General features: G+C 39.5%; 1 protein-coding gene across 1 annotated transcript in view; it reads right to left on the bottom strand.

The window, feature by feature from the left end:
* The window catches only part of LOC118333752 (ecto-NOX disulfide-thiol exchanger 2-like), a 162,163-nt gene that overhangs the window by 117,793 nt on the left and 16,730 nt on the right, over positions 1-27,640 (bottom strand). Inside the window, 1 exon segment of the mRNA XM_035669531.1 lies at positions 8,167-8,256. Within this exon segment, the coding sequence (XP_035525424.1) occupies positions 8,167-8,200 (34 nt within the window). The 5' untranslated portion in view covers positions 8,201-8,256.

Below are 27,640 nucleotides of genomic sequence, written 5' to 3'. Positions count from 1 at the left end.
ATGTCTAATGACCAGTATTTGTTTGCCCACTTGAAATAGTACCTGCATTCAGCCATGTTTCTACAGTGGCCTCCAGTGTTTCCGTGCTGGTAGAAGATTCAGATAAATATAGTCTAAAGAAGCATTCCCAAACATTTCTGTAATCCTGGCCTCACGCTGTCAACAATAAATATGTTTTCAAAAAAATGACTGAGGCTTCTGAGAGTGTGAGAACAGTCTTAGTTTGATCAACACAGCCAAAAGATTAATTACACAGGGAAAACAGCAGAGCAAACACTATTATGCTTCCATAATTAGACACAAGCTGTGTACAGAGACGTGAAAAAACCCTGTGTGAGAATGATATCTAATGTATCACTGCAGTGGTCAGCTGAGTCGTTTATTCCTGATCTCATAAACTCCCGTCAGTCTGGTCCAGACTGGCTTTTGGGGGAGGCACTGACATCACCTGTTCAGTGTTAATATTCAGTCCAACTTCTAATGGTAACAGCATGTCAAAGAGGTTTACTGTTCATTTAAGTTGATATAAGCAGTGTGCTCATTTTGGGAACATTTCACTTGATACTTTAAGGATTTTTCCATGAGAAAAGGTTTTCCAGAGAATGTGTTCCTCGTATTCAAAACATGAACCGATCAGCATACATAGATTAGTTGCCAGTTTATTAGAGACACCTGGAGACAACTAATGCAGTCCAATACAAGAGTCCTGCAGTCAATCCTACATTTTTGAATATTATAATGTTCGGTTATTTGGAGAGGTGTTGATCTATTTCTAATATTTAATCTAACCTGAGTCATGTTAATATGGCGGACAAAATATTAGAAACACCTCTCTCAGCGTATTCCAATACAATTCAACAGCACCACAAAATTCAGCCTCCAAAATGACCGTAAAGTTGTTGTCTTGTGTTCAAACTTTCTAGAATTTTGAGCACATCTAGGACTCCTCATCCATTGAGCAAACTCAATCTGCTGATGAAGAGCATGTGGTGCAGTCAAGAGCTATGGAACAGTGACTAAATGGACCTTGAGGTGAGAGTATCCAAGTTTCCATCCGAATGTAGTGCAAATTTTAACCGAGCAGAAAAAAATGCATATTGATTAGCATTTCAAACCACTACCATGAGTTGGATAGATAAGATAAAGCGCTCTGGCTGCTAATTCTCCAGTCGGGTGCCATTAAACTATAGTAGAAGAAGAGCGAAATAACGCAATTAAAAGAGCGTCAGTCAAACCTCAAACTGTGGAAAACAATGTAGAGAACATGATGGAATTATGCTATTTATGTTTGTGCTGTGTAATTATTTGAGGAAGTCTCCTCATCAGAGGAGCAGAAGCTTCAGTGGACATTTAAGTCACATGCTTCAGGTTCATTGTGATTAATACATTTTTATTGAACTTTGTCGTATTTAGCTTCTATGCCAACTTCTCCATCTCAGCCAAGCATTAAAACATTGTTTTTAATATTTTGATTGAAAAAGCGCATGCAGGTGGATTGAAACGTATTTTTTTGTCAAGATCTGCAAAGTCAAGAATGAACTCTCTAAAACAAAGACACCATAACTACACTATAACATTCATGTAGGTACGACTTACTGAAAGGCTGTTGTATTAGACTGCTTTAGTCTTAGCTAGGTGGCAACGGAGTGTATGTGGTTTGAAAGGCGAGGGCTGCATTCAAACACGCACATACGCACATACACACAAACACGCACACAAGCTAAAACTGTGGTCACATAGTTCACGTCAAAAGGACACAGAAAATATCTGCTGGGTCAAATTATTTTCTTCTCTGCCCCACTAACAAGTCTGTTTCCACTGCCATCACAAAATGATTTCAAAGGTAAATAAAAGTATTTACCAAAGGCCAAAGTGCCATTCCCTTTTTCCAAAACTCAAAATTGCTCTCAATTTCAAGTCAAAGTACAGTTATGACAGTAGCTTATTACACTGTGTCTTTGATCAATTTTCAGTAAACACCTACAGTTACTCTCTAAAAACACCTCTGACTGATTTAGAGAAATAAAAGATGTTTCTTCTTCAGAATACAACAGCGTTTTCTCAGTATTCACTTACATTCCCTGGCACAGTCAGCCACTGTTGAAGGATGATTAGGATATACATGTAACGATCTCACGAAGATTCATCTCAAATATGAAAAGTAGACTTAAAAGACAACCTCCCTCTGCAGGTATATTTGAACAAGACTCTGAACTGCCAGGCAGCTCCAACACAACAGCGGATGAGCATCTTTGTATCTGCTGACTGATTTCTTATGCAGACTTACTGTTTCAGTTATAGTTCTTGCAAACTCTTTATATAAATCCCATACTTTCAAAATAAAAAAATCTGTCCTGAAGATTAATCAAGACTGCTGTTTACAGGCAACTAACCCAATAGCTCAAGATGTATTATTCAGGCTATGATATTTGGAAAGACTTCAGAAACATGACACAATAATATGCGGACCTGTCTTCCTCTAACATTTGGACTGCAGCCTAGCCTTTGAAAAATACTGGATGGACAAGCCTATATCCTCTGCTTCACGTGTTCTCTAAAGTAGGTTGGTTAATAAAAACAGCGCATAACAAACACATATTGGTCAAATTCAATTGGAATACAGTTGTGCATCAGCAGACACAGTATTATTTATCATCTGTATTTAGGGATATAAAAAAAATCCAAAAAAAACAAAGCAACCAACTGATAGCGGGCTTTTTCACAGTGTGTGTTTTTACCAGAAAGGACTTGTCATAAATAAACTGAATTTTTTTCCCAGGCAGAATTCAATTACCCCTGTCAGCCAGTAGTAATGAGTAACAGCCAGTGCATGCTCTCATTCAATTTCGGTGTCCCTAGGGAATGATGTTTGTCTGATGTCTTGATTTTTTTTTTAACAACGATGTTCTTTCTGTGGCCTGCTTAGTGTAGCAAAACATTCAAATCAAACACTAATTTGACTCTGTGCCTCGGCAGATGAAAGCAGCCTTCCCTTGCTTTTATGGTTTTGTATGAGAATGTGTGTGCTTGGTGACATTACAGCCCTCTTTAGTCAAATGAACTGCCTGACTTCAGCGTGAGGTGAAATAAATAAACTCTGGCTGAAAGATTTCACCATTTAAAAAAGACTTCGGTGAGGCCACGTGCTCCATAAATCACGAGCCCGTATCGCCCAGCTCATCTCAGTTTCATATGTTAAAGCAGAAATGCAGAGAATGGTCGACCCAGTTAGATCTAATCTCCTGCTCAATACATTTGTTTGGTTAACAGGGACATCTCTCATTTAATGAATTATTCAAATTCAATTACTGCATATTAAATGAGAGCTGGGCCTCATCGACAACTATCATAGTAAAACTCTAACAAGGGCTTTGAGAGGCATAGCCTTCTTCTTAACTAGCATTCGTTTCAGTCGACATTTCCCTTCTCACTAAACAACATTTATGACTATTTGTCCTGTGGGATGTTGCCACTGTTTGTCTGCTTCCAGCGCGTAATTCGCCAAACCACACACTCCTGTTTTCACTTGGTAAGAGTGCAACCATTGCTGTATCAACATGCCCTTTCCAATCAAACAACAGGGTTCAAGTAGCTGCTCCATGAGGCCTTCGGAGAGGGAGAGGGGATGATATTTAAAAAGGTTCTTCTCAGCCGAAAGACTATCAGTTTAAAGTGTCTACAGTGGTATTCAGTGTCTTCCATTTTAAGATCAATGAATGGTGTTTTTGCAGCCCAGACACGAGTGAAAAATGTCATTAACTCCACTGCCCTCTATGGAAGAAGACAGCCATCGCAGAAATGTGTCCTGAGGATGGGGTACATCTCTGTCTTTTGGGTTCTTGCTAGTTATCTTTGACCTCTATCTTCCTTAATCCTTCCCTTTCTAATTACCTGTCCCTTCCTCTCCTCCTCCCTCCTTACCTCACACCCCTGCCCCCTGACTGATGGTTAGCAGATGATCATCTGGACAGGAAAGGTTGAGGTGACTCCCCCAGCTTAAGTCACACCTCATTAAGTGAGCTTCACAGTGTCCCAGTTCACGTACTGGTGTATTCCTACTTGGATGAATTTAATGAATTGTGGAGGAGTAACAAGGCACCATAAAAAGTAACTGGATCTAATGTGTTTGGAGATGCAGGACCACATTTACCATAGTTTTCACGATGATGTGAGACGAGGGAGTTACTGTAGGTGCCTCGGTGACGGCAGCATCTGTTCTGGGAACCGGATTAGACTGAATCCAAAAGGAGGGCAGGTCTGCAACTACAGAATTTCCCCTCAGCATGAATAGTGATGGAGATGGGTCTCAAACAGAGTGCAAAACAACTGTTAACCCTTCTGCACTGTTCAAATGTTGTTAACAGCACTCCCTGCCCCACCATCACTCACAGCCAGAGAATCACTTGACTTAGACACCACTCATGCACTGCCACCAATATAGCCACAAGAAGACAAATCGTGTTTGTTTGTTCTACGATGTTACCACAAGTCCTCTGATACAAGCAAAAGCAGTTTATGAGAACAAGTGGGCACGGTGGCACATTTTGGCAGCTGTGTTGTGCAGCAAGCTGGTTGTGATTCCGGGCACCAAATGTGCCATCAGCCTCATGCAGGCATCAAACTTCACTGGCCCCATGTCACCATTCACACAAAGGCAGGTAATGTCTTGTAGCCAAACTTCCAGCTCCCACCAAAAAGTCAACAAAACATCTGGCTGGGGGATAGTTGAAAAACAATTCTTACACAGACCACTTATTCTTTTACATATCTATCCATTTACCTGCTAAATAATATGCTGACATATGCCTGCAGATATAAAAACAGCTGCAAATCTTAAGAGTAAGAGAGCCTGGCTTGAAAACTAATAATGTTATTTTTCTCAGCAAGTAGTTTAATTTTCTTGCCAAGTATTAGTCATAGGTTTGGTCATCACTCTTTTGATGACTGTAATAGTGAAATATGTAGTCATTTTGAATACCAAATGAACAGTGACTTGAAATGTGGGTCGAAGACAATACCAAAAAGTCACTGAAATATTCTATACTTGTACAAACAACGTTCCCATTAGTAACACAATGTGCAAATCCCTAAATAATGGAAGGGTATTTTTTGTTCAAAACATGAATGCTTCATCATGAGTTGCAAACACTGGATGTGGCATTTTGTTTACACCTCATATTTGCTTTCATGTTTTCATGGCTTCCAATCAAGCATATATTTAAATTATTTGTACATACAGCTACTCATCTTTTAACATGACAGAAATCATTATGTAGTTTTAAAGGACTGTTGATGCGGTTGTAATTGGTTCTTGTATTACGTAACATACCTTTCAGGATGCTTTTTATGCATGATGTTCCCAAGCTAACTGTGCTAACTTCATCACTTCATCACTCAGGACACACAACAAAAAACAAATAAGCACCAGTGTAAAGAAACCAATTTTCTCTAAATATTCACAGAGGATACGGATCGTTATCAACCAATTGTGACTGGTGACCAATCAGTTGGTGTGCTCCTAAACAAGACTACAAAACAACTAAGAGGAGAAGAGTTTTAAATTCTAAAACATCACAAACTTCAGACCTGTACAGAAACTGGTCCTTTTTTCATTTCTGTAGCTTGAATGGCTTGCACTTAATTTACATTTCATTTCTTTTGTTTCCCACCAAAAATAAAATGGAAGGTTTTTTTTCTGGTCATAATTGATTTTATTCAAATTTTATTGTCGACTAGAAATGTCACCATATCAAACCTTGAACCCAGTACCCTGTATTTTAGTGAAATGTTGGCTGAATGCATTATTACATCCTTTCCTACTGCAGATGGATGTGTGGTAGGGGGTTGTGTGCACAGAATTTGATTAGTTCGTCCTATCCTGTGTGCACTTGTGAGACTAAAGCAAATGATATAATGAATAGTGTTGTTTTTCTTTTGTTCATACAAACCTGACAAAATTAGGTTCCACCGTGAATGGACTTTGGCTTCAAGGCAGTGTTTAATTAACGAAGAAAAAGACAGAAAAACTTGGCGTCTTCATTGTTTTCACACCTTTAAACTGCCCAATACTACTGAAAGGGGATAACTAAAACCCACTAAAGGCTAAATATTGTAGATACTGTAGAAAACTGCAGTGTATAATGGTAAAGAAAGAGAGATGGCACAGAGAGAGCCGACCAGACGAGCAAGAGGGAGAGAGAAAGGCCAAGTATCAGACAGAGCATTCATTATCACCTGACTGACCTGCATATTGCGCTGTGTGAGAGTAATGGGAAAGGACACACTCATCGGCCAAAGCCCAGCAAGAAAGGTGCTTTTCATTCCCCCTCTCTTTTCTCTCTCTTAAGCAATCTGTCAGTTTCTTACTCGGTTCAATTTCTATTCTCGGACGATGTACTGTAGACCCCATTGTTTTTGAAAATACAATAACAGCTCGCAGAGACCAGTAATGGTGTGCCTAATGTTATGCATATTGAATAGCAGTTTCTCTGAAATGATTATGTAACAGCTAATTGCCCATTGAATGTGAGTACTATCCCTGTTGTCAGTATTGTGCACTTGTGCATGTCATGTAAGTTACATGCAGTGGCAATAAAAAGGCAAAATTCCTTGCCAATGCTTTGAGCTGAATACAATGGCGGGCCGGCTAACGTAACATTGTCATGTTACGTTGCGTTAGCATGGTAACATTTGCTAATTAACACAAAACACAGCTGAGGCTGATGGGAATGTCATTCGTTTTGCTGATATTTGGTGAAAGACATGATGATGGCGCCAAATGAAAAGATATGATGATCACATAACTAATTATAATTCATCGTGGGTGGGACATGAACGTGTCTACCAAATTTTTGGCAATCCATCCGATAGCTGTCAAGACATTTCTGTTGAAACTATGAATGTCGCCTTGTGGTGGCACTAGAGGAAAAATCAGGGAATCACTGAAGTCAATAGGATTCATTATCTGGGAACCATAAAACTCAAAATATCATGACAACCCATCTGATAGTTGTTGAGCTGTTTCAGTCTGGACCAAAGTGGTGGACCAACTGACCGACCGTCCAACCGACATTGCCGTCCTTATAGCAATGCTGCATGCATGGCTAAAGACCATAATACTGTATATATAAAATAATGTAATGAAGTGTCAGAGATGCGAAGCAGCATACACTGTTTTGCAGTACTGCAAGAGCGAAGCAAATACACTCAATGAATGAATGCACGACCAGGTGAGTGATTTAGTTTCTTGATCAATCATTTGCGTCAATTAATTATGATTATGATGTAATCATGTTGTAAGCAATGTTGCTTGGGACAAAAATTGCTATGGGATGAATAAAGCTCATGTTATCTTATGCAAGCTTTCTGCTAGAGATGTGGTTTATTTTGGACAGCCAGCGTTACCCAGTCCCCTCAGTATTTAATAGCATGACAAGACTAAGGACTCTAGTTTGAGGGCAATAAACTGGTGCAATCCGTGGCCAATAACTACCCAGAGCATGTCTTTTCTCACAATTTCACACAGGCACTAACAAGATATACTGAGCCAGAATCCCACTTAATGTGCCGTCTTCTCTGGTGTGGCATCCTTGATCTGGCTCTGTTGTGAATATTCTTCTGTGTGCAAGTTCACAAATTAAGCCCCCCATTCAAATAAGCACCCCTGCTGTAGTATGTCACTTTGGATTTAAAACATCTTTTCAAATGACAGCGTTGTAGTCACATATTCAGGTTCACAAATGAAATGAATTTGTGACAGCATGTGTGTGTGTCACTGCTCCCCATGTCAGGAGTTCTTTATGGATCACACTGTATGTGTAAGCTTGAATGAGATTAACACTTCAGATCAGAAGCCTTGACACCAATAACTAAGAGGATGCAGCAGATTTTGATGTCTGCACAAAAAGAAACCAAAGTGAACATAAAAAATAAACATGATTAAAGGAGAATAATTCAAATCCAGGAAAGAGTGAGGCAGGTACAGAGGTTAAAAAGAAGCGGGACGATGGAGATCTTTTGAGACAGATGCAAAATAAGACCGGTAGAAGGTGCACTGACTATTTTGTTTGAGGGTGAAGCAAAGATATGACCAGCTTATCCTATTTGTGATGTGAAACCTCAGTATTTATTGTAATGTACACAGCGGCGCACACTCAGGCCTCTTACCTGAGACTCGGCTCGATCTGTATTCTTTGTACATCCTAGAGATGCAGAGCCATTGTGTGTGATCTCAGCTTCTCCGGTCTTGTTGCAAATCTGTTTGGGAAAACAAAATCACAAAATCAACAATAACAAAGTAATCAGTCGCTGTTTGTTCTGCTCATAAAAATGCCCTAGAAGAGTCTCTTATGCCACAACTCTGCAACCCGACTTTCTCCATTCTGTGGTCCTTCAAGGACGCTGACTGAGAGCAGTTAAGAAGGGCCAAAATAAAAGGGCTTTGTCTTGAATAGAGAGCGAAGACAAACAGAGGAGAATGTAATTCTTCCGCTTCTCCAAGAGGCACGACCTCCCTGCTTTGTGGAGCAGAAGCTCATCGGAGCCAGAGAGGGCTCTGAGGCGCGGGAGGGTCCCATTGACTGTGCTATTAACACTCAAACTGGGAGGATCAGCATAGAGGAAATACAAAACGCTGCCAGAAGGATGCACAGAGAATTCTGTAATGCATTTCATTCTAGCGAGAGGGACCCTGAGGGTGCCGTGATGACCAGAGTAATTGGCTTTCTCCGGCTATGATAATCTGCATCAGTCATGCCATGCCAACACACTCTCAGGCCACTGAGAAGGTCACAGTGACGCCCGGACCCCGCTCGTCTCTGCTGACTGCAGCCGCTGAATTCTTATTGAAAGAAAGCACAAGCAAGACATTTATTCTGTATTCTTGGGATTTTACCTTAAGTCCAGGGACTTGACGTGCTTTTTAAATTGACAGATTGACGAAAATTTGTTAATTAATTGCTATCATATTTTAAAGTGTCAAATAAAGTAAAAACTCCCCATCATATCTCACAGCTTTAGTAGGATTTGAATGTATCAGTTCTGTTATTCTCCTTCCCTCTATTCTCCATGTAAGACAGCGATAAGATTTTTATCACTTATCACCGCCTGACATGCAGATACGCTTTGACAAATACTGTAAACGACAAGTGCAAAACCTTCACGGACAGACAATAACATCTTTATAACTACTATGCATGTAGGTTAAATTGCTCTTTTATAACCAACGCAAGTGATGAGCAGCATGCAGTAAGGCTTATACAACCAGACATTGGCATCAGTTAAGGACATGTACTGTACGAACAAACCCGTTTCCTTGAAAGTTTGGATTTACACTGCTGTTATATAACTTAACATTATTTCTTTTATAACAGTACTGAGCATTTTAATCTGGGAACAAGCATTTTACATGTGCAACTATATAACTGCAGAAAGGTATTGAAAGCCTGCATCCTTTATTGTTGTTGGCAGTCAAGGCCTTCAGTGAGTACTGTGGTCTGTTACCTTATACAGCTGAAAAGTAATTCAGCTGGTAATTAAACCCCCTAGTCCTAACAAAAACTAATTCTGTGATACTATTCATCCACCTATTATATACAGGATATCTTTATGTAGTTTTATCTATCTATTTTTTACCAGCACATTTTTAAAGTCACAGCCACATTGATTAACTGTGTACCTCCATCAGCATCAGATTAGCAACATATGTGAAGAAACTCTGCTTCCAAGACAGACCACCTTCTTGGTCCCCTGAGCAAGAGCTACCCAGGGTTCTACTGCTACACAGTATCAAAACAGCTTATTAAAGTTATTGCATCTGTTGTGGTGAATACACAGAACAGAACGAAAGTGTTGCCAAAATTCTTCCCAAGTTCCTACAGACTATAATGATGAGGATTTTTTTTACTTTTTTACTATTCGTCTGTAGTATAATCAAATTTATTACGAACGTGTCCTCAACACTGCTGACCTCTAATGACCCCCAAATATGATTCAGTGGAGACAATCTGATAACCTTCGATTAACCCTGGGAACACAGGGAATGTTTATGAAAGAATGCACAATTGTTTCCTTTTTCCACATGGTTTCAATATAGAAAACAATGAAGACTGGGATAAAAAATGCTTGGGGAATGGGGGGAAAGGAGAAACATGATTAAAACGCTGGCTTGTGTTCAGAAACGGGCTCTCAAAGTATGAATATTTACAAAAAAGATTATAAAATATTTTGAAAAGGACAAAACATCACTATTCCCATAATTAAACCCATCTTTAACACCTCCCCCAATTAACAGTCCCTTTTTAACTTATAACAGTCTGAAGCCTTTGATTTCCCACAGTGGCTTGTGTAAGGACAATTTTGAAAAGATTCAAAACAACTAAGATTGATTTGCAATTGAATGTAACAAAAAAAGGTTCTATATGTAACTTTCAGAAAAGTAGTTAATAGCGACACCAGTGGCCATTAAGTGAACTGCAGTTAGCATTCTGCCAAAGTGACATACACGGGACTGGGGGTTGCAAAATAAATTACAATAATAATTCAAATAACGTTGCTACCTGCAGTGTTTCTATATGTTAATTGTTCCATTGTCTCCATGCTACTAACCAACTGTTTACAAATCACCCCATCAGCCAAAACCACAAAGCAACCAATGCCAGACCCACACCGCACACCAAGCCAGCCGCAACCAGCTCGCCAACCCCAGCTTAGCTTAGGCTGGAGTTAGCTAATTGGATGCCCCTCCTTTGCATTGCTCTTGGCTAGTTGAAAAAGCATTGTTTGCTTTGTACCATGACATAATTTATTGCTGGCTAAAATCAACACCGTTTGGCATTCATCAGCTGAACATCGGTATCCGCCTTTATTTGTCTTTTTGACGTCGGCCTATCAGCAAATAAGAAGGCATTCACCTATGTCAGCGACCAGTGTTTATATGTTGTGTTGCATCGCTTTGGCGCTGACATATTGTTGTGTTGGTTATTTCCAACTCGGATATTAGAGAAATAATCACCTCCGTTTTCCGGCACTGGCTCAAACTGCACACAAAGAGTCCTACCTATGTGCTCCATGCAGCAGCACAGACAGTAAGCAGCTGTTCAGCTCGGCATCTCACATCTTGGATGAGAAGAGGAATAGACTGAGCTGCAACAAGGCAGAGAGGCTTATCTTTGTAGATTTCTTTGTTTCCCTGACACAAAAGGGTGGATAAATTACCACAAAAAAACATCGGAATCAGCCTAATTGTTCTTTTAAACATGGGTATCAGTATCAGCCCAGAATTTGGTGCATCCCTATTTGTCATAATACATAATATCATGGATCACATTAGGTGGGGAATTTATTTTGCTACGTTAGCTAGCTAGCAATTCATCTGCGTTCGTAAGCTAGCTAACTTTAGCCAGCTAAAACCACAATATCACAATGTATCTTACAAGCTTTGCAGTAATGTGAGCTTTGACTTTGAACATTGTGTTGGACTTTGACTCTGAGTCGTATGTGAGCAGACTCCATTTATAAGCTAATGTTAGATAGTGGTGCACATTGTTGGCAAAAGTGGGCAGAGAAGACACTGGGGAGTGTCACATAGAAGTATGTTCTGAACCTCGCACTGACAGGTATTTGGACCTATAGGTGGCGTTACACCAAACAATGAAACAGCTGAAAATGTGGGCAGATCATTCACCAAAGTAACAGCGACCACAAGTAGAAAGCCAATGAGAAAAGGCACACACCCCCACTGAGAGGACAAAGAAATAGGCTACTTATTCACCATCAGAATGGCATTAGCCTAAACTTCAGAAAAATAATGACAGTTATTTTAATTTGGGAAAATAATATAATGGGGGGCGGTGCATATAAAATCAGTTTTTTAAGTCCTTTGTGGGCACAACAAATGGCATTCATCACTCTTAAGGCACCCACATTCCCCATCATATTTGTTATTACCAACATCTTTCATTTCCACACACTTAGTTCTAAAATACTCTTCTATCGTTTGGAAAAAAGCTGGAGCTGCTAACCTGAGGAAATGTGCACACTAATGATTATGAATGAAGCAGAGAAGCTGGGAAGAGAGAAGTTTCACACTGGCCTTTGAAATCAGTCTTGGAAATTGTGATTCAGATCCAGCAGCAGGCTCAACAATATGCAAGCTTCAGAGCAAGCACAAAAGCTGAGGAGTTTTATGCAGACACACTTGCTGAGAACATGGACATTATTAAAATGGAATAACAGATTTTCTTTGAAACAGGAATGCAACTTGTTTGTTAAAATGAGGAAGAAAGTATAGGCAATCAGCCAGATGGCTAAAATGATGTAAGGGTTGATGATTGTTTGGTCGAATTTCTTAGTAGTCAAAAAAACATCTCAGCGGCATTGTATGCATGATTGTTATTGATGGCTGTTTATGTGTAACTGGTAAATCAATAGAGCGGATGGGCAACAATGTCAGTTTTACTGCTTCAAAATGCCATTAGACATTTCTTGTGCATCCCCTCCTACAGACATTAATCATTCAGACAATGTGTTTAGCCTTGTGTAAGTATGTATTTTCATATGTATTTTCACACATAGTTCAGCGCATTTGTCATCTTGACGAATGCACCAGGCCAGACACCTGTGTCTAGCAGGGATTAGAGGATCCCCTCAGTGAGGAGAGGATTATCAGAGTGAACCGGCCCCTATAGTGATGGAGAAGGGAGATACCTCATAATAGCCCCGATAGGTCCATTCATCTTTTGTCTCCACAGCAGGGAAACAGCAGCCTGGGAAGGCACAAACCAAATCGCCCTCTGCAACAATCTGCAGCGTTGGATTAATCATACCAACTTCACAAGAACTGATCGGTACTTCACAAGCAACTCTCGTGTACCTTTTCTTTCCTGTAGCTGTCCCTCAGCCGGCGCACTTATCTCTGTGATGAAGCACCTCATCTCCCACACAGGGGCAACAAAATGAAGGCTTGCGGGTTTTTTACATTTGTCTGAAAATCACAAAAATATATCCACAGCATCAAGCAGGGTAAGAAGCACAACCTATCTACTACAGTACAACCACTTTGACGACACAAATGCAAACAGGAAAGCGTTTAAAAAGTAGATCTACTAGCACAGATTTAAGTCTTAAAGTTTAAGTTGGTTAGTGGTTATTTCATTTTGTTAGGGAAAACACAGACAAAAATCTAATGAATTATTTTAACTGCTCACTGCTATGTATCCTTTGTGTCATTCTGCGGTGTAGCAGATTTAATGTAATGTGTCTTAAAGGTCCAGTATGTAACATTTAGGAGGATTTATTGGCAGACATGGAATATAATATAATGATATATAATTGTTTTTGTTACCTTAGAATGAGGCTTTTTTTATCTACAGATGCCGCGGGTCGCCTTCCATGTTGAACCGCCATGTTTGTACAGTAGCCCAGAAGGGACAAACCAAACATTAGATTTGCGCTTGCTTTCACAGCCACTGTAGTTTTTCCCTTGTACTTGGAATGGGAAGGCGAAGCAAGAGAGTTAAGGTCTGCAACTACACCGCTAGACGCCACTAAATTGTAGTATGTAAGTATAGCTGGCAACAGAATGCAGGTATACGAATCTTTGTACAACTCTGATGGAAATGTCTTGGTTCTATATCACACACATAGTAGTAGGAATACAACAACCTTTGAAAGTCCACTACTTGAGCAATTGAGGGTTATAAATATTTTCAAATGGTCTATAGTGCTCTAACTATAGTTCCTTTATATGAGAATAAAAAAACATGTTGTATGTAAAGGGCAGAAAGTTCAAAGATAAGTACTATGTTCATCTTCCTGATAACTGCTATTGTTTGAGCCAAGATTAAAAAAAGATGAGCACACAATATATGTAAAGATGTGCATGTTCAATATTTGTACTTGAGAATAGCTTCTCAATGAGTTTTGTGGGTTTTATACAGTTGGTTGGACGCATATATGAGGAATTAAAAGGCAAGGAAAACCATTGCAGTTGTCAGATGTCACGTGTGGGTTGTGGGAAATGAAAACGCATCACTGGACAGAATAATTGTCAGGTTTGTTGTGATGTGCTTATTTCTGTCATCCTTCCTACAATCACAATTAGCAAAACTGTGCATGCTCCACAATCAACATAATTAATCATTTTAACTGCATACAAAAAAGAAATTGTACAGTATATACTAAAAATACAGCCGCAGCTCTTCCCACACCATGGCAAACATGCAATCACGTGGTTCAGTATCCGTTTGTTAATGAGCACCCGCTGACATGTTGAAGAGCTGACAGTCTGTCAAGCTTTCCTACACACAGGCAAACAACATGCTGGAGAGATGGCAGCACCACGATGCTGCAATATGTGCAGGCCACAGTGTAAAAACAATTGTAAATAAATTTTAAAAAACAAATGCAGAGAAACACTAAAGCAGTCATCTGTGGTCTGTGGGTGCACTTCTCGAAGATATGGCCGTAGATCTTTTGTTTTTTGGTCACAAATCATTTCATCCAAAAACTGTTTTTATAAACAATTAAAAAAAAAAAACTACTTACATTCACTCCATTCAGCAGTGAGGGATGAAAACGGTGCAACAGAACAAGTATGTGTGCTATAAATCATCTGTATAGCTTTTCCACCAACTAAAGAGTTGCTTGTGTAGTCATGTTGACGTTACACAAAAGATTTAACTTTGCACATATCACAAAAAATGTTTAGGACAGCCAGAGGGCAAAGAGAGGGCCACTAGAGGACAGAGAGAGCAGACGTGTCCACTGTTCTCCACCAAACAACGATCCAAGAGAAAGAAACTGGTTACGCGTAAGGTAATCTTCCATCATTTAGACATGGCCGAGGCTGAAAACTCGGATGTTGAGCAGGAAAACAATGTGGTACAATGTTAACAGACATAGCCAGAGGACCAACAATACTATTTTCTAACGCCCCAAGACAGGAAACAAGCGTGAGGAAAGAAATGAAATGGGCTCCTCAAATAACAAATTAAATTGCATCTTAGGTTAGTGGAAAAGTTTACACAGGGCCTACAGCTCTGGTGTAATGATAGTTTTAAGAGTTAGATAGAGTGAACATACTTGAATGTGTCTACAAGCTAGTGGAGCCATTCTGAAGCCCGTGGTCATTAAGACGTGATCACAGAGGGCCTGTTATCCTAGTTTTCATTAAAGCATCCAACAGCAAAAAAACAGATAGTTGAGTCCAAGGTGATGTCCTCAAATGTCTTGTTTTCTTACTCTAATGTAAGAAAAAGGAAACAAAGTCTCACATTTGAGAAGCTGGAACCATCATTTGGCGTTTTTTGCTCAACAAATTACTTAAACGATTGAAAATACTTGCCAATTATTTTTTCTGTTGACTTATTGCTGCATAAATCGCCAAATCGCTGCAGCTCCTAATGCTTTACTCTGTTACAACATCAACACAGATGCCTGGATATACCCCCTGGAGTCTCTCACACGAGAGTACAGTAAAGAAAACCGCTCCACATGCAACAAAATACGAGCGATAAAGGAACTAATGAACCTAGCCAAGCTGCTTTTCATAATTTGTAAACACGGTCTTGGTCTCTGAGCGCACAACTCTCTTGACTGACAGCTGTGGTGCTGGGCATGGGAAACAACCTCACTGACTTAACTGTTTCATTAAAGGCAGTCTTGGGAGAGGCTTTCGCTCCGTAATTTACGAGTGGGCAGGGAGCCAGTGTGTGTTGTTTGACAGCCGTACACACTTGCTGTCTTTGGCCAGTGAGGAGGTCGGGGAAATTATTTTTTCCCTCTCGTTCACAGACACCGTGAGCTGCAGTCCAGGATATAATTCGGTTGTGCCAAAACAAAACAAAAACCAACAAACAGAATTTCATCAAAAAAGACTAAAAATAAACAGGATTTAATATCGGCTGGAGAGGCAGAGACAAGTGTTTAGGTGGCTGAAGTATTACTGGGAGTACAGTTCCCCTCTGAGAAGAGATCTAAAAAGAAAAACTCAAGTGCGTGTGATTAGTTTATTACGTTAATGAGGCAAAGCATGACAAAGAGGGAACTTAATGAGAATATTAAGAGTAAATGAGTAAATGACTTATTACTAGACATGGTCATAAAAAGGAACAAGGCTGTGTTGTTTTTAAAATCTCTGTTATTATGTTCAGTCTCCATCCTGTAAAAAGTCAAGGCTTTTATATCTTTCTTTAAAAATTCCTAAAATTGTGGCCAGAGGCAGTATCCTTCAGAGTGTGCACGATAGTCTTTATTAAAATACACGGCACAGTCCTAGTTTGAATATGGGCAACAGGGTGAATGTGTGGCGGGGTATTCCTGGAACGGAGCAGAGGTGTTGAGTCAACCAACCCCTGGTAAATAAAGGTTTAAAAAAAGCAATCTTGCATGTGAAGGGGTAGATGGGGCTCAGCTCTCCCTGTCACAAGTACTTAAGTCAGGGAAGAAAGGTAGGAGGGCAGGCTAAAGCATGTGTATAGAGGGGAAAGGATGAGACAGGGAGGCCAACGCTGCCACTACAGGCAGACACCCCCGTCTTTGACTCTGATGTCTCGGTTAGACCTACGACACGGGATAAAATATTAAACTCATATCAAGCAGGAAAATACTTAGGAAGGGGAGTCGGAAAAGAGATTAAAATGATACGTCACCCGAAGAGAATCACACTCTAAATAGTCAGTCCACACACAGCTCTTTCCCAGTCACCATATGAAATTGAGCTGTTAAAGGATTTCGGAAAAATCTGATTAACTCCTCAAATAAAAAAAAAAAAGGAGGCGTTCTTCGTTGCGAGGATCCCCATGACTGAAATGGTTTTAGGCAACCAGAACACTCACTGACCTGAGGAGGGTGTTGCCTTGTATTACAACAAATACTGCGTGGGATGCTGTGAATCAATGACCACAGGCAGTACAATTCACTCTCCGCCGTACAAAACAGAGTACACTTTTCTCATCTTTTGTCGAACTAACATTAAAGCAAGCTATAATAGGTATGATCGTCTGTGTCTTAAATTACTTGTCGTGCAGTTAAAGCCAAGTATGCAGCTGTCTCACTTTTAACAGATTCCATTTCTGCCTGCGCCGGCACATGGGCTGGGTGCTCCATATTCTCTGAATGAAGAATAAAGAAAGAAATAAAGAGATGAAGTCCTTTGTCGATTGGTGCTTAAGTGTATGTATTTTATGTTGCAAGGATCCACAATTAAAAAGTATACACATTTGGCTGTCACTCATAGTAATAATGAAATAATACCATCTGTGCAAGTCAGTGCAAGTTATGAGGAGGCATCCTCATGTATCTGGTCCATTGTGTTCCCTGCAGGCCCTGACCAGAGTGCACAGTCTTTGATTGAAAAGCAGATGAGTCTGTTCTGCTCCTCAATGCAGACTTCTCTCTTAACAGCTAATTACCTTGTCTCAACACCGAAACCGCCTCTGATAAGAGGTATGAGCTGCTTAGAATTAGAGAGAAACTGTGCAGCATACTGACACAATTAAACCTAGACATAGATAGGGTTCTTTAGGATGCAGGATAGACTGGGAGACCTTTTAAAGAAGGCTACGTGCTATTACGTGAAATTCTATGGCTGCATCTTACAATTATTGACAATATCTATTATTATAGATCTGCTGATTATTATTTTCATGATTAATTAATGAATTGTTTAGTCTATAAATTGTTACTATAACATGACGAACCAAGATGATGCTGTCAAATGTCTGGTTTTGTTCAATTAAGTGTCCAAAAAAAATTTAATGGACAATATCAAACAGAGAAAAGTAGAAACGTGCTAAATAAATATTAGCAAATATTTTAAATCTTCTTCATATTCACTGATAAACAGTTTCAATTTTGATTTCTGTTGATTGACAAATTGATAAATTGCTTAGCTGTTTAATTTACTGCATCAGGGTCCACAGCAGGCATCAATGACCAAACTAATGAATTAAAAGTAGCCAGCACCAGATATTATTTGCCATTTTACATTGTAGATCAGTGCGTAAAAACCAGCAATATGTTTGCAACATATATGAATAGTGTCCAAGTGTAAGGAAATAAAACAGAGTCAAGTTATTCCAGTAGGTTCCAGAAATCTTTCATGCTTAGCGCCAAATATTCCTGCTTATATAAGGATATTTCAGATTCTACTTTCTTAACCTCCGTAAAGTGCTCTCCCAATTAGAATGTGGTTTGACACCTTAAAATGTGATAATATAAATCACAATAAGTATAAAAGTTTACAGAAACCATGCTACTAAATTGTTGGAGGAGTAACAAATTCTTCACTATTTACTCTGCTGTAGTCATTTCTCACGCCACCAAATCTAGCCGTACCTTGAAGCAAATTATAAATAATTAATAGGCCACAGTGAAGACAAATCATACTGGCCAGCACCATTATCACGGCTGATTAAGCTACCTAAGGTAATTTACTTCATTGGTGGCAATGCGTCGGCAATCCTAACCAGTCAGATCAGAGTGCTGACACTGAGGTTAGCTGGGAGCCTAAGACTGACAAGACATCCTTACAGACTGACACAATGGGCCAGGTTGTCTGCCCTCCTGTCCACATGATGACAAGATGGAGGGAATTACATTCGTATGAGGTTTGAATTTGCAATTATATACGGTTTAACTTGTTTCAGCAAAAATCTTCTCAGTCAGTTACGCTATAACTTACTGAGACTCATATTTAGAGCCGAGGTACCACGTGCCCACAGTGGAGATTAAATCTGAGAGGTTTCTTTGATGGGCCCTACTTCATATGAGTATGAGGTGTGGATTCAAGTTTCTGAAACTGGCAGTTCATCATTAAACTCATGTCCAAGTCATTGCACTCCTATAACACTCTCAGACACACAATGGACAGTTTAAAGCAGAGAAAAGGGATAAAGATCGATGCAGTAGAACCAGAGATATTGTTTGTTTTATTTAACTTATTCTCCTTTCTTATCAAACTCTAGCGCCTACATTATTTACAATGCAACTCAACTTCGGACAGTTCAGTCAGAAATTCAGGTGTGTTATGCTAGTACCTGCTAGGGTAGCCTTCAGCCGGTAGCCTCAAGCAGACATAAGAAGCAAGGTTTGGTAAGCCCACTTCTTTTTAACTTAAGTGTGAACTCATTGGGTCGTCACCCATTGGTTTGTGGAGTACCGTTTTCAAGCCTCGAGTTTGGAATCATGGTCGTCGCCATGACAGCTTGCTTCACTTTTCAGCCCTCATGTGACATCACTTCAGGCAATTTTTTGGGGGGGGCTAATCAATTTTTTTTTCATTCTGATTGAAGATTGCGGGTCAACTGTTTATGTGGGATGTGATCTAATATGGTCTTGTGTTTTCATGCTCCGACATTTAATTGTAACGTCTGCGTGACATGCGCAAAAAGACATGCGTTTTTTTAGCGGTCTTTAGTTTGTTACAGCACTTCTGCCCCGGTGTATCCCAGCTTTAATATTTTTTTTCTTGGACTTGTTTGAATAGGTTGTTATTTCTTGTTATCCTACTGTACAGTTCTTTAAGAGTTTGTATCAAAAAAATAAAAAGTCCTCTAGTAATCTGATACTGAACCACAAATTGCTTCTGACGGCTGTACCATCAGTGTGTGAGTGTATGAGCGACCTTAGTTGGCTCCTTGCATGGAAGCCTTTGCCATCAGTGTATGAATGTGTGTGAGAATGGGTGAATGTGACCGGTGTAAAGCGCTTTGTGTAGTCAGTAGACCAGAAAAGCGCTGTATAAATACAAGTGCTGTTTTTTTCGGATTGAGATGTGTATATGCAGCATTTTTATTCTGTTTGGGCTTATAAACAAATTAGTTCTAGCAATCCTCCAAAGAGACCTGAAGGTAAATTTATTACTTTCCAGTGTAGCGGCATACAACTCATACATACCGCTACAAACAAAGGGATATCAGTATACGGCACTCTGATTGGTCATAAATTCACTAAATCCATCGTGTGCAATAAAACCTTTGACTAAATACAGAATTAAGCAACGTACTGTCATTCCTAACGCTCTTGTTCATGATGCCCAATGTGATGCTGGATCAAACCATTACTGGCTGATATCTTGTAGTTTGAAAAAGCAATTAGTTGTATCTATATGACTCAAGCTCATAATGAGAGTAGCTCCATTGTCCTGCAACCTGTTTCCTCACATACTAAGCATACTGACACTCAGTAGACTGCTCATCTCTGTCTTGCCCAATTGACTGATGGATTTCCAAACTCTGCATCAGCCAAAGCTATTAAGTGGTCTGCTAGAGCGTAATGACTCTACTGTTCCCCGAGTGCAACATCAGGCTCAGCAATTCCTGCCTGCAGTTGTCTAGGGCCACTGTGACAAAGTTAATTTCTTGCCAGACAAGCACAAACACTTATGCCGACACACACAATAAATAATAAAACGAAAAAGAAAAAAAAAAAACAGAATCATCTGAATGACTTTCTGAATTTTCTCTTTTTGCTTTCAGCAAAGATCTTGGTCACATGAGGTGACCCATGCCAAATGAGTTGCCTTAAAGGAATCTGAGTGAATGGCTTGCTCTTTTCACGCTTAGGCACTGTAATAGACCAATATCATGTTCGAAGCCACCATGTAATACAATAACTACCTATGATGAAGGGATTACAGATTCTTAAGCCTTTATACAATGCTTGCACTATTCAGAAAAGTTTAACCCAGTCCAGAAAACAATCTGCGCAGATACAAATCTTTTGCTCATGGCCATACATAAATTGATATTCATTACTTGCAGTCTATTAGCCATGGAACGAGAACAAGCTCTGTAGTGAAAAGCTGCAGGGTTTTTTTTGTATGAAAATGTGAAAAAAGGACTAAGAGCACGCAGACCTTACCCTACCCTGCATTATTCCTGGTCATATCCGAGTGTGAGGATATAAATCCACTCTTTATATTCATGGTGACAGACCGGATGACCCAGGCTTCTTGTGGCACTGTGACTCAAGTTTGCCTGCCATGTTAAGCCAAACAAAGAGTTGATTTCCTAATCCAAAGCTCTAGCTGTGGCTATATCCCATAGAGACTTGTGAAGGTGCAGTGTAGAGATGTTCCGATACCATTTTTTTCCTCCTGATACCGATACCGATTCCGATACTTGTGCTGTGGGTATCGGCCGATACCGAGTACCGATCCGATACCAGTATTTATAAAAAAAACTATTACTCGCCCTGCGATGACTTGTGAGTAGTATTGTTTATTGGGGTAGCCTGGTCAGGTTAACCTTGTAATGATGATACAGCAAATTCAACATTTATTTTTATTAGAGACAGGTTAAAAAACAGTAGTGCAACGAACTTACTTATCTAGGGTAATTTTTAAAAGAAAAGTGGGCAGCAAATATTTTTTTGCTGGGTGGGCTCCGATATATACTGACAACGGACTGATTATGCAGTGCTAGTTAGGCTCCTTGTACAGTGGTCAGGTGATCCTTCTTCCTTGTCCCTCTAGAAACAGGGCCAGGTGCGGTTGGCGCAGCAGCGCAACTGTTTTGAGAGCAGCGGAAGAACCTCGTGTCAGACAAGAGCTAACCAGTTTAAATAGATTACTATTTTAATAATTACGTGTTTCGGATTCGTGGCCTGGACTCAGTACTCAATACCCGATGGATTTGTCGGCCCAGTATCGTAGCCCATTTCCGATACTTCTGTATCGGAATCGGAACAACTCTAGTGCAGTGCACATGGAATAGATATAAAAGAGCCAAAGGTCACTGCAAAAAAAAAATCTAAAAAGGAACTGGCTAATATAAGCTTTCAAAAGTGAAAAAAAGAACTTAAGATCTGGCCTTAACTGTCAACTTCACTGCAATCATTCAGTACAACTGAGCTGAGAAAGTAATTCATTACTTTTTGTCTACTTTTCTTCACTTAGAGGAAAGGACTCTAAAACAATAAAGTTTGACGGAACCGGTAACTGGAGTCCTGGGGCCAACGATGTGCTTTTGTTCTGTTCATAAAAGATTCTGAGCATGAAAAAATCTTGCCTGTACAGGTTCTAAGAAGCTCATTTTTAACACACCTGTGATATATAAATCTCAAATTAACTTTAAATTGATGGCACTTACAATCGGCAATTTCCTGTTTTATAATATTAGCACAAACGAGGGTTTTTTCAGGATAATAGCCATGGTTATTTCTTTCAAATTTGACACACTCTTTATCGAACATCGCATCTGGTTTTTATGCTGTCAAGATATAGTTTCAGCAAATATTTGTAGAAAAGTTACCTACTTAAATTATTTAATTATTTACATTCTGACAGAAATCATAAAAAGGAAATAATCCTCAACCAAACCATATGGAAAACTAAAAAACTAATTAAACTCTTATTACAAAGCATGATGGCAGTAATGTTACATGTACACAATAACGTGACCATAAATCAGTTGTCAGAGTAAAACACCAGTGTGATTAGGCAATTTACACGAAAAATGCTAATCATAATAATTAATATATGGTGATTACAGTGTTTTTGACCATGGTGCCAGAGCAATGAAAGCTTAATCTTTTCCTTCACATATTTAATCACATGATTACTATGTACAGTATGTTTGGCCTACTAGTCCTTGGAAATGAGGTCCAACTCAACTGTACCCACAATGTAAATTTAGCTAAAACAAGACAGAACTTCAAGGATTCTTTAAGAAACTTTAGTTTTGTATGATGAATACCTTTAGCTTCGCGACCAACTTATACTAGCAACACAGACTACTAACTCTAAAAGTAAAGTGCTTAACTGGAGCAAACTGTCAGGGGTCATTAGTCACATATCTTGTTTTCTCCCCTCCATTGTGGTGAGTGGGGTCTAGCTGCAATGCGTCTTTGTCTGGGGGCCTTATCTGGCTGTGAAGTGCCGAGCTCTGTGCCGCTGTCTCTATTGGCATGGTGATGGAGGCAAGGCCTGCCATCCCAGATAAACCTCCCTCTGTTCTCCCAGCAGCCCAGCAGGCTTCATGTTTGCTGCAGGTGTCAGAGAAAATGTCCCCATAGCTATTAGACTTAAGCGCTGCTGGTGACATGTTGGCACCTCTGATGGGAAACGACTGAAGATGGGAGAAAGTGATGACGGTGAAGATGGAGACAGACAACACAGGGACAAGGCGGTATGAGGAGGAAAAGTTGGACTGGGATGGCCGCCAAAAAATACAAAGTAATTCTCACTAAGGTGCTGTAAAACACAGATAATGAATATTGTCTATAGCATTATTAGCTCAATCAGCATCTACATGCCAACTCTGTTTAAATCCAGTGGCTGCAGAACAACAGACATTTAACGTAAACTTCCATAAAAACAGCATCTAATAATCACTGTATACCACAAAGAAAAAAATCCCAAAATGAAAAGCTGTGGCAGACAGGTTGTAGTAACCACACAGTAATGATGGCTGTTGTTGCTGCTGCTCCAAAACTGTCACCAGGGGGAAAACCTTGTTATGCTGAATATTCAGCAGCCATACTGTTTCCAGGTGGCAAGAGATTGGATACAAGGAGGCATAATTGAAAGCACGAACAGTTTCTCTCCTAAAAAAAGAAGTTACAGCACAAAAACAGAAGAAAACAGTTGGAAACTGTTTTCAACTTATTTGACATGAATGATAAGCAGAATTTGCCTTGGAAAAGGGAATCAAAACAAATGTGGTCTTAAAAAACAGCAGTAGACCTAATGCTGGAATTATTTTGTTTTTTAGTAGGGCTGCAACTTATGATTATGGTCATTGGTGGGCCTAATATTTTTTCAAGTAATCAATTCATAGTTTGGTGACCTCTTCAAATGTCTTTCTTTGTCTGAGCAACAGTCTAAATCCCTATGATATTGCCTTTACTACAGTATCTTTTCTTAAAATTTGCCATTTCATTGCTTGAAAGATGACTTAAATATTTAATTAATTAATATATATAATTAAAATAGTAAATATTTAATTTTCTATCAATCAACTAATTGATTAATTGTTGCAACTCTAGGTTATAGTTCGTATTGTATTTCCACAAAATGTCAAAAAGTAGGTTGATTTTGAGGACACATTGTAATATATTTGATACTATGCCTTCCAACTAATTAAAGTGTCTCTCATTTATAATAGTTTTAAAAAGTATCTCCGAGGCCATCTTTTCATCAATATACAAGAACTAGTCCATCTGTGGGTGCTGAGGCCAATGTTAATGTGGGGACAAACAACCGCCACACCACCTTGCCAGGAAGGGAGCAGGACACTGAACTGGCAGATTAGACCACCTGGCCCTGCCAGACTGTCAGCCTATTTATACCCAGGACAATAATTTACACCACGACTGCCCAGTAGCAGAGAAACAGAGATCCAGGGGGAGGAAGCTCAGTGTGACACTCCCATGGTGAAGGGAAAAAAGAGCCACTGTGATGACCTTACACCCTCTTTTTCTCTGTAAGGCTTTCCCAGAGGAGTGAACTAATGACAATGTCCTCCTCTAACACTGCTTGCGCCTTCATCCACAAGAGAAAATCCTCAGTTTGTAGGGCTGAACAAAGAAAGTACTGTTTTAACATGAAAAAACAACATTGCCATTATTTTCACAGATATTGGGATTGCGATAGGAATGAATCATTAATGTGTGAATTATCATGTTTGCATCACAGATTTATTAAAATCATGATATGAAATTTTGGGTCTGTAACAAACAAATATGTTTTCTTGAATTGGAAGAAAGAGATTTGAAGATTTAAAGATTACTACAGGACTTCATTATAATGTCACAGATTTGACCTTCATTAAAACATTGCAGCTTCTACTTTTTGCATATTGCGATTTTCTATATATTTCGATTAACTGTGCAGCCCTAGTTTTTATTGTGTTTATAAAAGCAAATATATACATCAATGCTGTGACTTTTTTAGGTCGTGTGAATTAATAAATGGATTTAAAAGCATCTGATTGTATGTGACAATAAGACATTGGACTATACACTGTAAATGCTGCACAGGACCTAAATAAAGCCTTTGGTTACGTTCATTTCAGAGTTTAATTTGTCATGCTGTCAAAGTTGGAGTCAAACATCAAAACGACACAAGAAGCAACTTGGATGATCGTGTGATCAACCAAAATCTACAAGGGACCCGCAGCAGCATACCTAGTTTAATTGCTTGTCAGTATACATGGCCATGAACTGAAATATGCTTTGTGCTATATCTGCTCTGCAAAAGTAGTAACCTTACAGTTTTGGAGTAAACTACACTGCAATTAAACCAGGCAGCGAGTTGTTTAAACTCAAAACCCCAGAAGAGCTCTATTTTTTGCTCCTGCCGCGCCTGACATTTTCCCATTAGTGGCACGCTCGCGTAATTTGGTGGCACCAATATTTCATTTCAGAGAACGTTTCACACAGTAATGAACATGTCACCGAGTGAAATTAATGTGTCACTGTATTTAACAGATCCAATAAAAGTAAAGAATTTGAATGAATTACATATCAGACCCATTATCACAGTTCATACAACGCCAGTGACAGTTTATTTTTCTGTTGGAGTTGTGCAAATATGTAATGTCACGAACTTAGCAAATTCACTTCAAACATTAATACACATTTTAGTCTCACACAAATTAAACAGCTTAGACTGATGGGCGTGACTGTGATATTGTGATTAGAGAAGAAAAGTACAATCATCACTTTGTGAGAGGAAGTAAACGAGCGGGAAATGCTGAACAAACGGGGCTGTTGTGCTCTGTGAATGACAAAAGAAAACTGCTACATTTGCATGATACAATCAATGTTTCACGCTCTTGAGATTCTGGATCTGTATGCTATCCTGAACCTTGGGATGTTATCAAGAAATTACTTTCGGAGCTGCATTATTGCTAAAGGATGCCACTTTGCACCATGGGTATTTTTATTTTACAGAAATATACAGCTACAGTGTTTTATCTCCCGGATAGAAAATGACAAACACCATTAGGAAATAAAGTGTGTTGGTAAAAACACTTAAAACCCACTAAATTATATCAGAGTCAGAAAAGATCTATAGAGGAATAGTTTGACGTTTTGGGAACAATAGTAATTTTTCTTACTTTCAATATGAATTCAAACAATAGCGGTGCACAAAACTTCCAAACAGCCCCTTGGCTCCATTCAAGACTCTCAAGTCACCCAGTCGCATGACCTGGAGAAGTTGAGAAAGGTTCAACTTCATGCAAATTTCCTCAGACTTGCGGGAGCGATGACCCGGAGACAGCCATTCGCACTTGACTGCCTCAGGAAATGGAAGCACAGCTGTTAGCAGTTGAGCCGTTAGCGCCAACTCAGCTATGTAAAGGCACCTTAAACAAATACGGAAAAGGGCAGTTGTCGCAGTAAATGGTTTCCCCATCCAATGTGATTGACATTTAATAAGGTACCAAGAAATAATGTGTAGGAACGCATCGCTCCAGAACTGGACTACCTCATTGTGCACCAGTACAGGGGCAATAGGTGGAAAGAACTGTCCAGTCAGTGAAGTGTGTAAATTACACGCTCAACTTAACAAACCCACAATCTTCAGGCTTGTGAAAGGGAGGATAGAATCTGCTTCTTTGAGTTCATATATGTGAACAGCCATTTAGATGAGAAGATTGATACCACTATGATATCTGTCATCAAAAGAGGGAAACAGCTAGGCTGACTCTGCCCAGTCTTAACAAAAACCAGCACCTCTAAAGCTCACCGATAAACACACACACAAGTTGTTGTGGTTTTTAGAGGGGGGCATGTGCCTGTTTCTGATATATATACATATATATACGGTTATAATTTGTGAACTTTAGAGGTGCTGGTGTGTGAATTTTCTCTCAAACATGCGGACAGCCACTGAAGGGGAGCCAGTCCTCACACTCCTTCCCCATTCACTGTCAAGGGAGAAGCTCCGCAAACTCTCCCCTTGACGACACCAAAAAGTATCATAACTTTGGGTAAGTATTGCTCATTGTGACAAATACTGATTCAGACAACTAAAATCACAGATACAGTGTGTGCATTCATATGTGTCGGTGTGGAAGAGTGAGCTGGAGTGTGTGTAGGTTCTTCAACAGCCATTTCAGCCTACTAGATATCCAAACCCCAGCCTTCTTTCTGGAAATACAAAAGGCTGGAGGCAGAGATGAGTCGAAGATATTGTAATTAGCTACCAACGTCACAAAGCTGCTGCTGTGGAAAATGCTAGAGAAAAAGACATTAGAGATTCTCATGATTCATTGTACTACTTACTTGTCATCTTGTGCAGTTATAATATATGTAAACAAAATAGAGATTGGCACTGGGTGGGCAGCGGAACGTTAATTAACCAAGATTTATGAAGTTTATTTTAAATGGACATGGGCACACGTCTTGGTTTCAGCAAGCAGGTCCAAATTAACTGATGCTGAAAGTTGATTGAAGCCTAAGAGCTCCATTAACTTGGCTTATATGTTTTTTTCACGTGAAATAAAAATGAGACTATTAGTTGATGTGAAAGGGTGCTGAATATTCTAGCAATCACATCTGTTCTGCTCTCTGTAGGCAGAGAGGTGAAAGAGAGTTTAGCACTGAGCTTGGAAAACAGGTGGAGCTAAGTGGAGCTAATTTACTGACTCTCACTCTGTGTGTGTGTGTTTGTGTGTGTGTGCGAGAGAGA

This window comes from Morone saxatilis, unplaced genomic scaffold (genome assembly GCF_004916995.1).
Source record: "Morone saxatilis isolate NCDOM2014 unplaced genomic scaffold, NCSU_SB_2.0 Contig22, whole genome shotgun sequence".
NCBI lineage: Eukaryota > Metazoa > Chordata > Actinopteri > Moronidae > Morone > Morone saxatilis.
The sequence above is the reverse complement of the archived record's forward strand: the minus strand, read 5'-3'. Positions and strand labels throughout refer to the sequence as shown.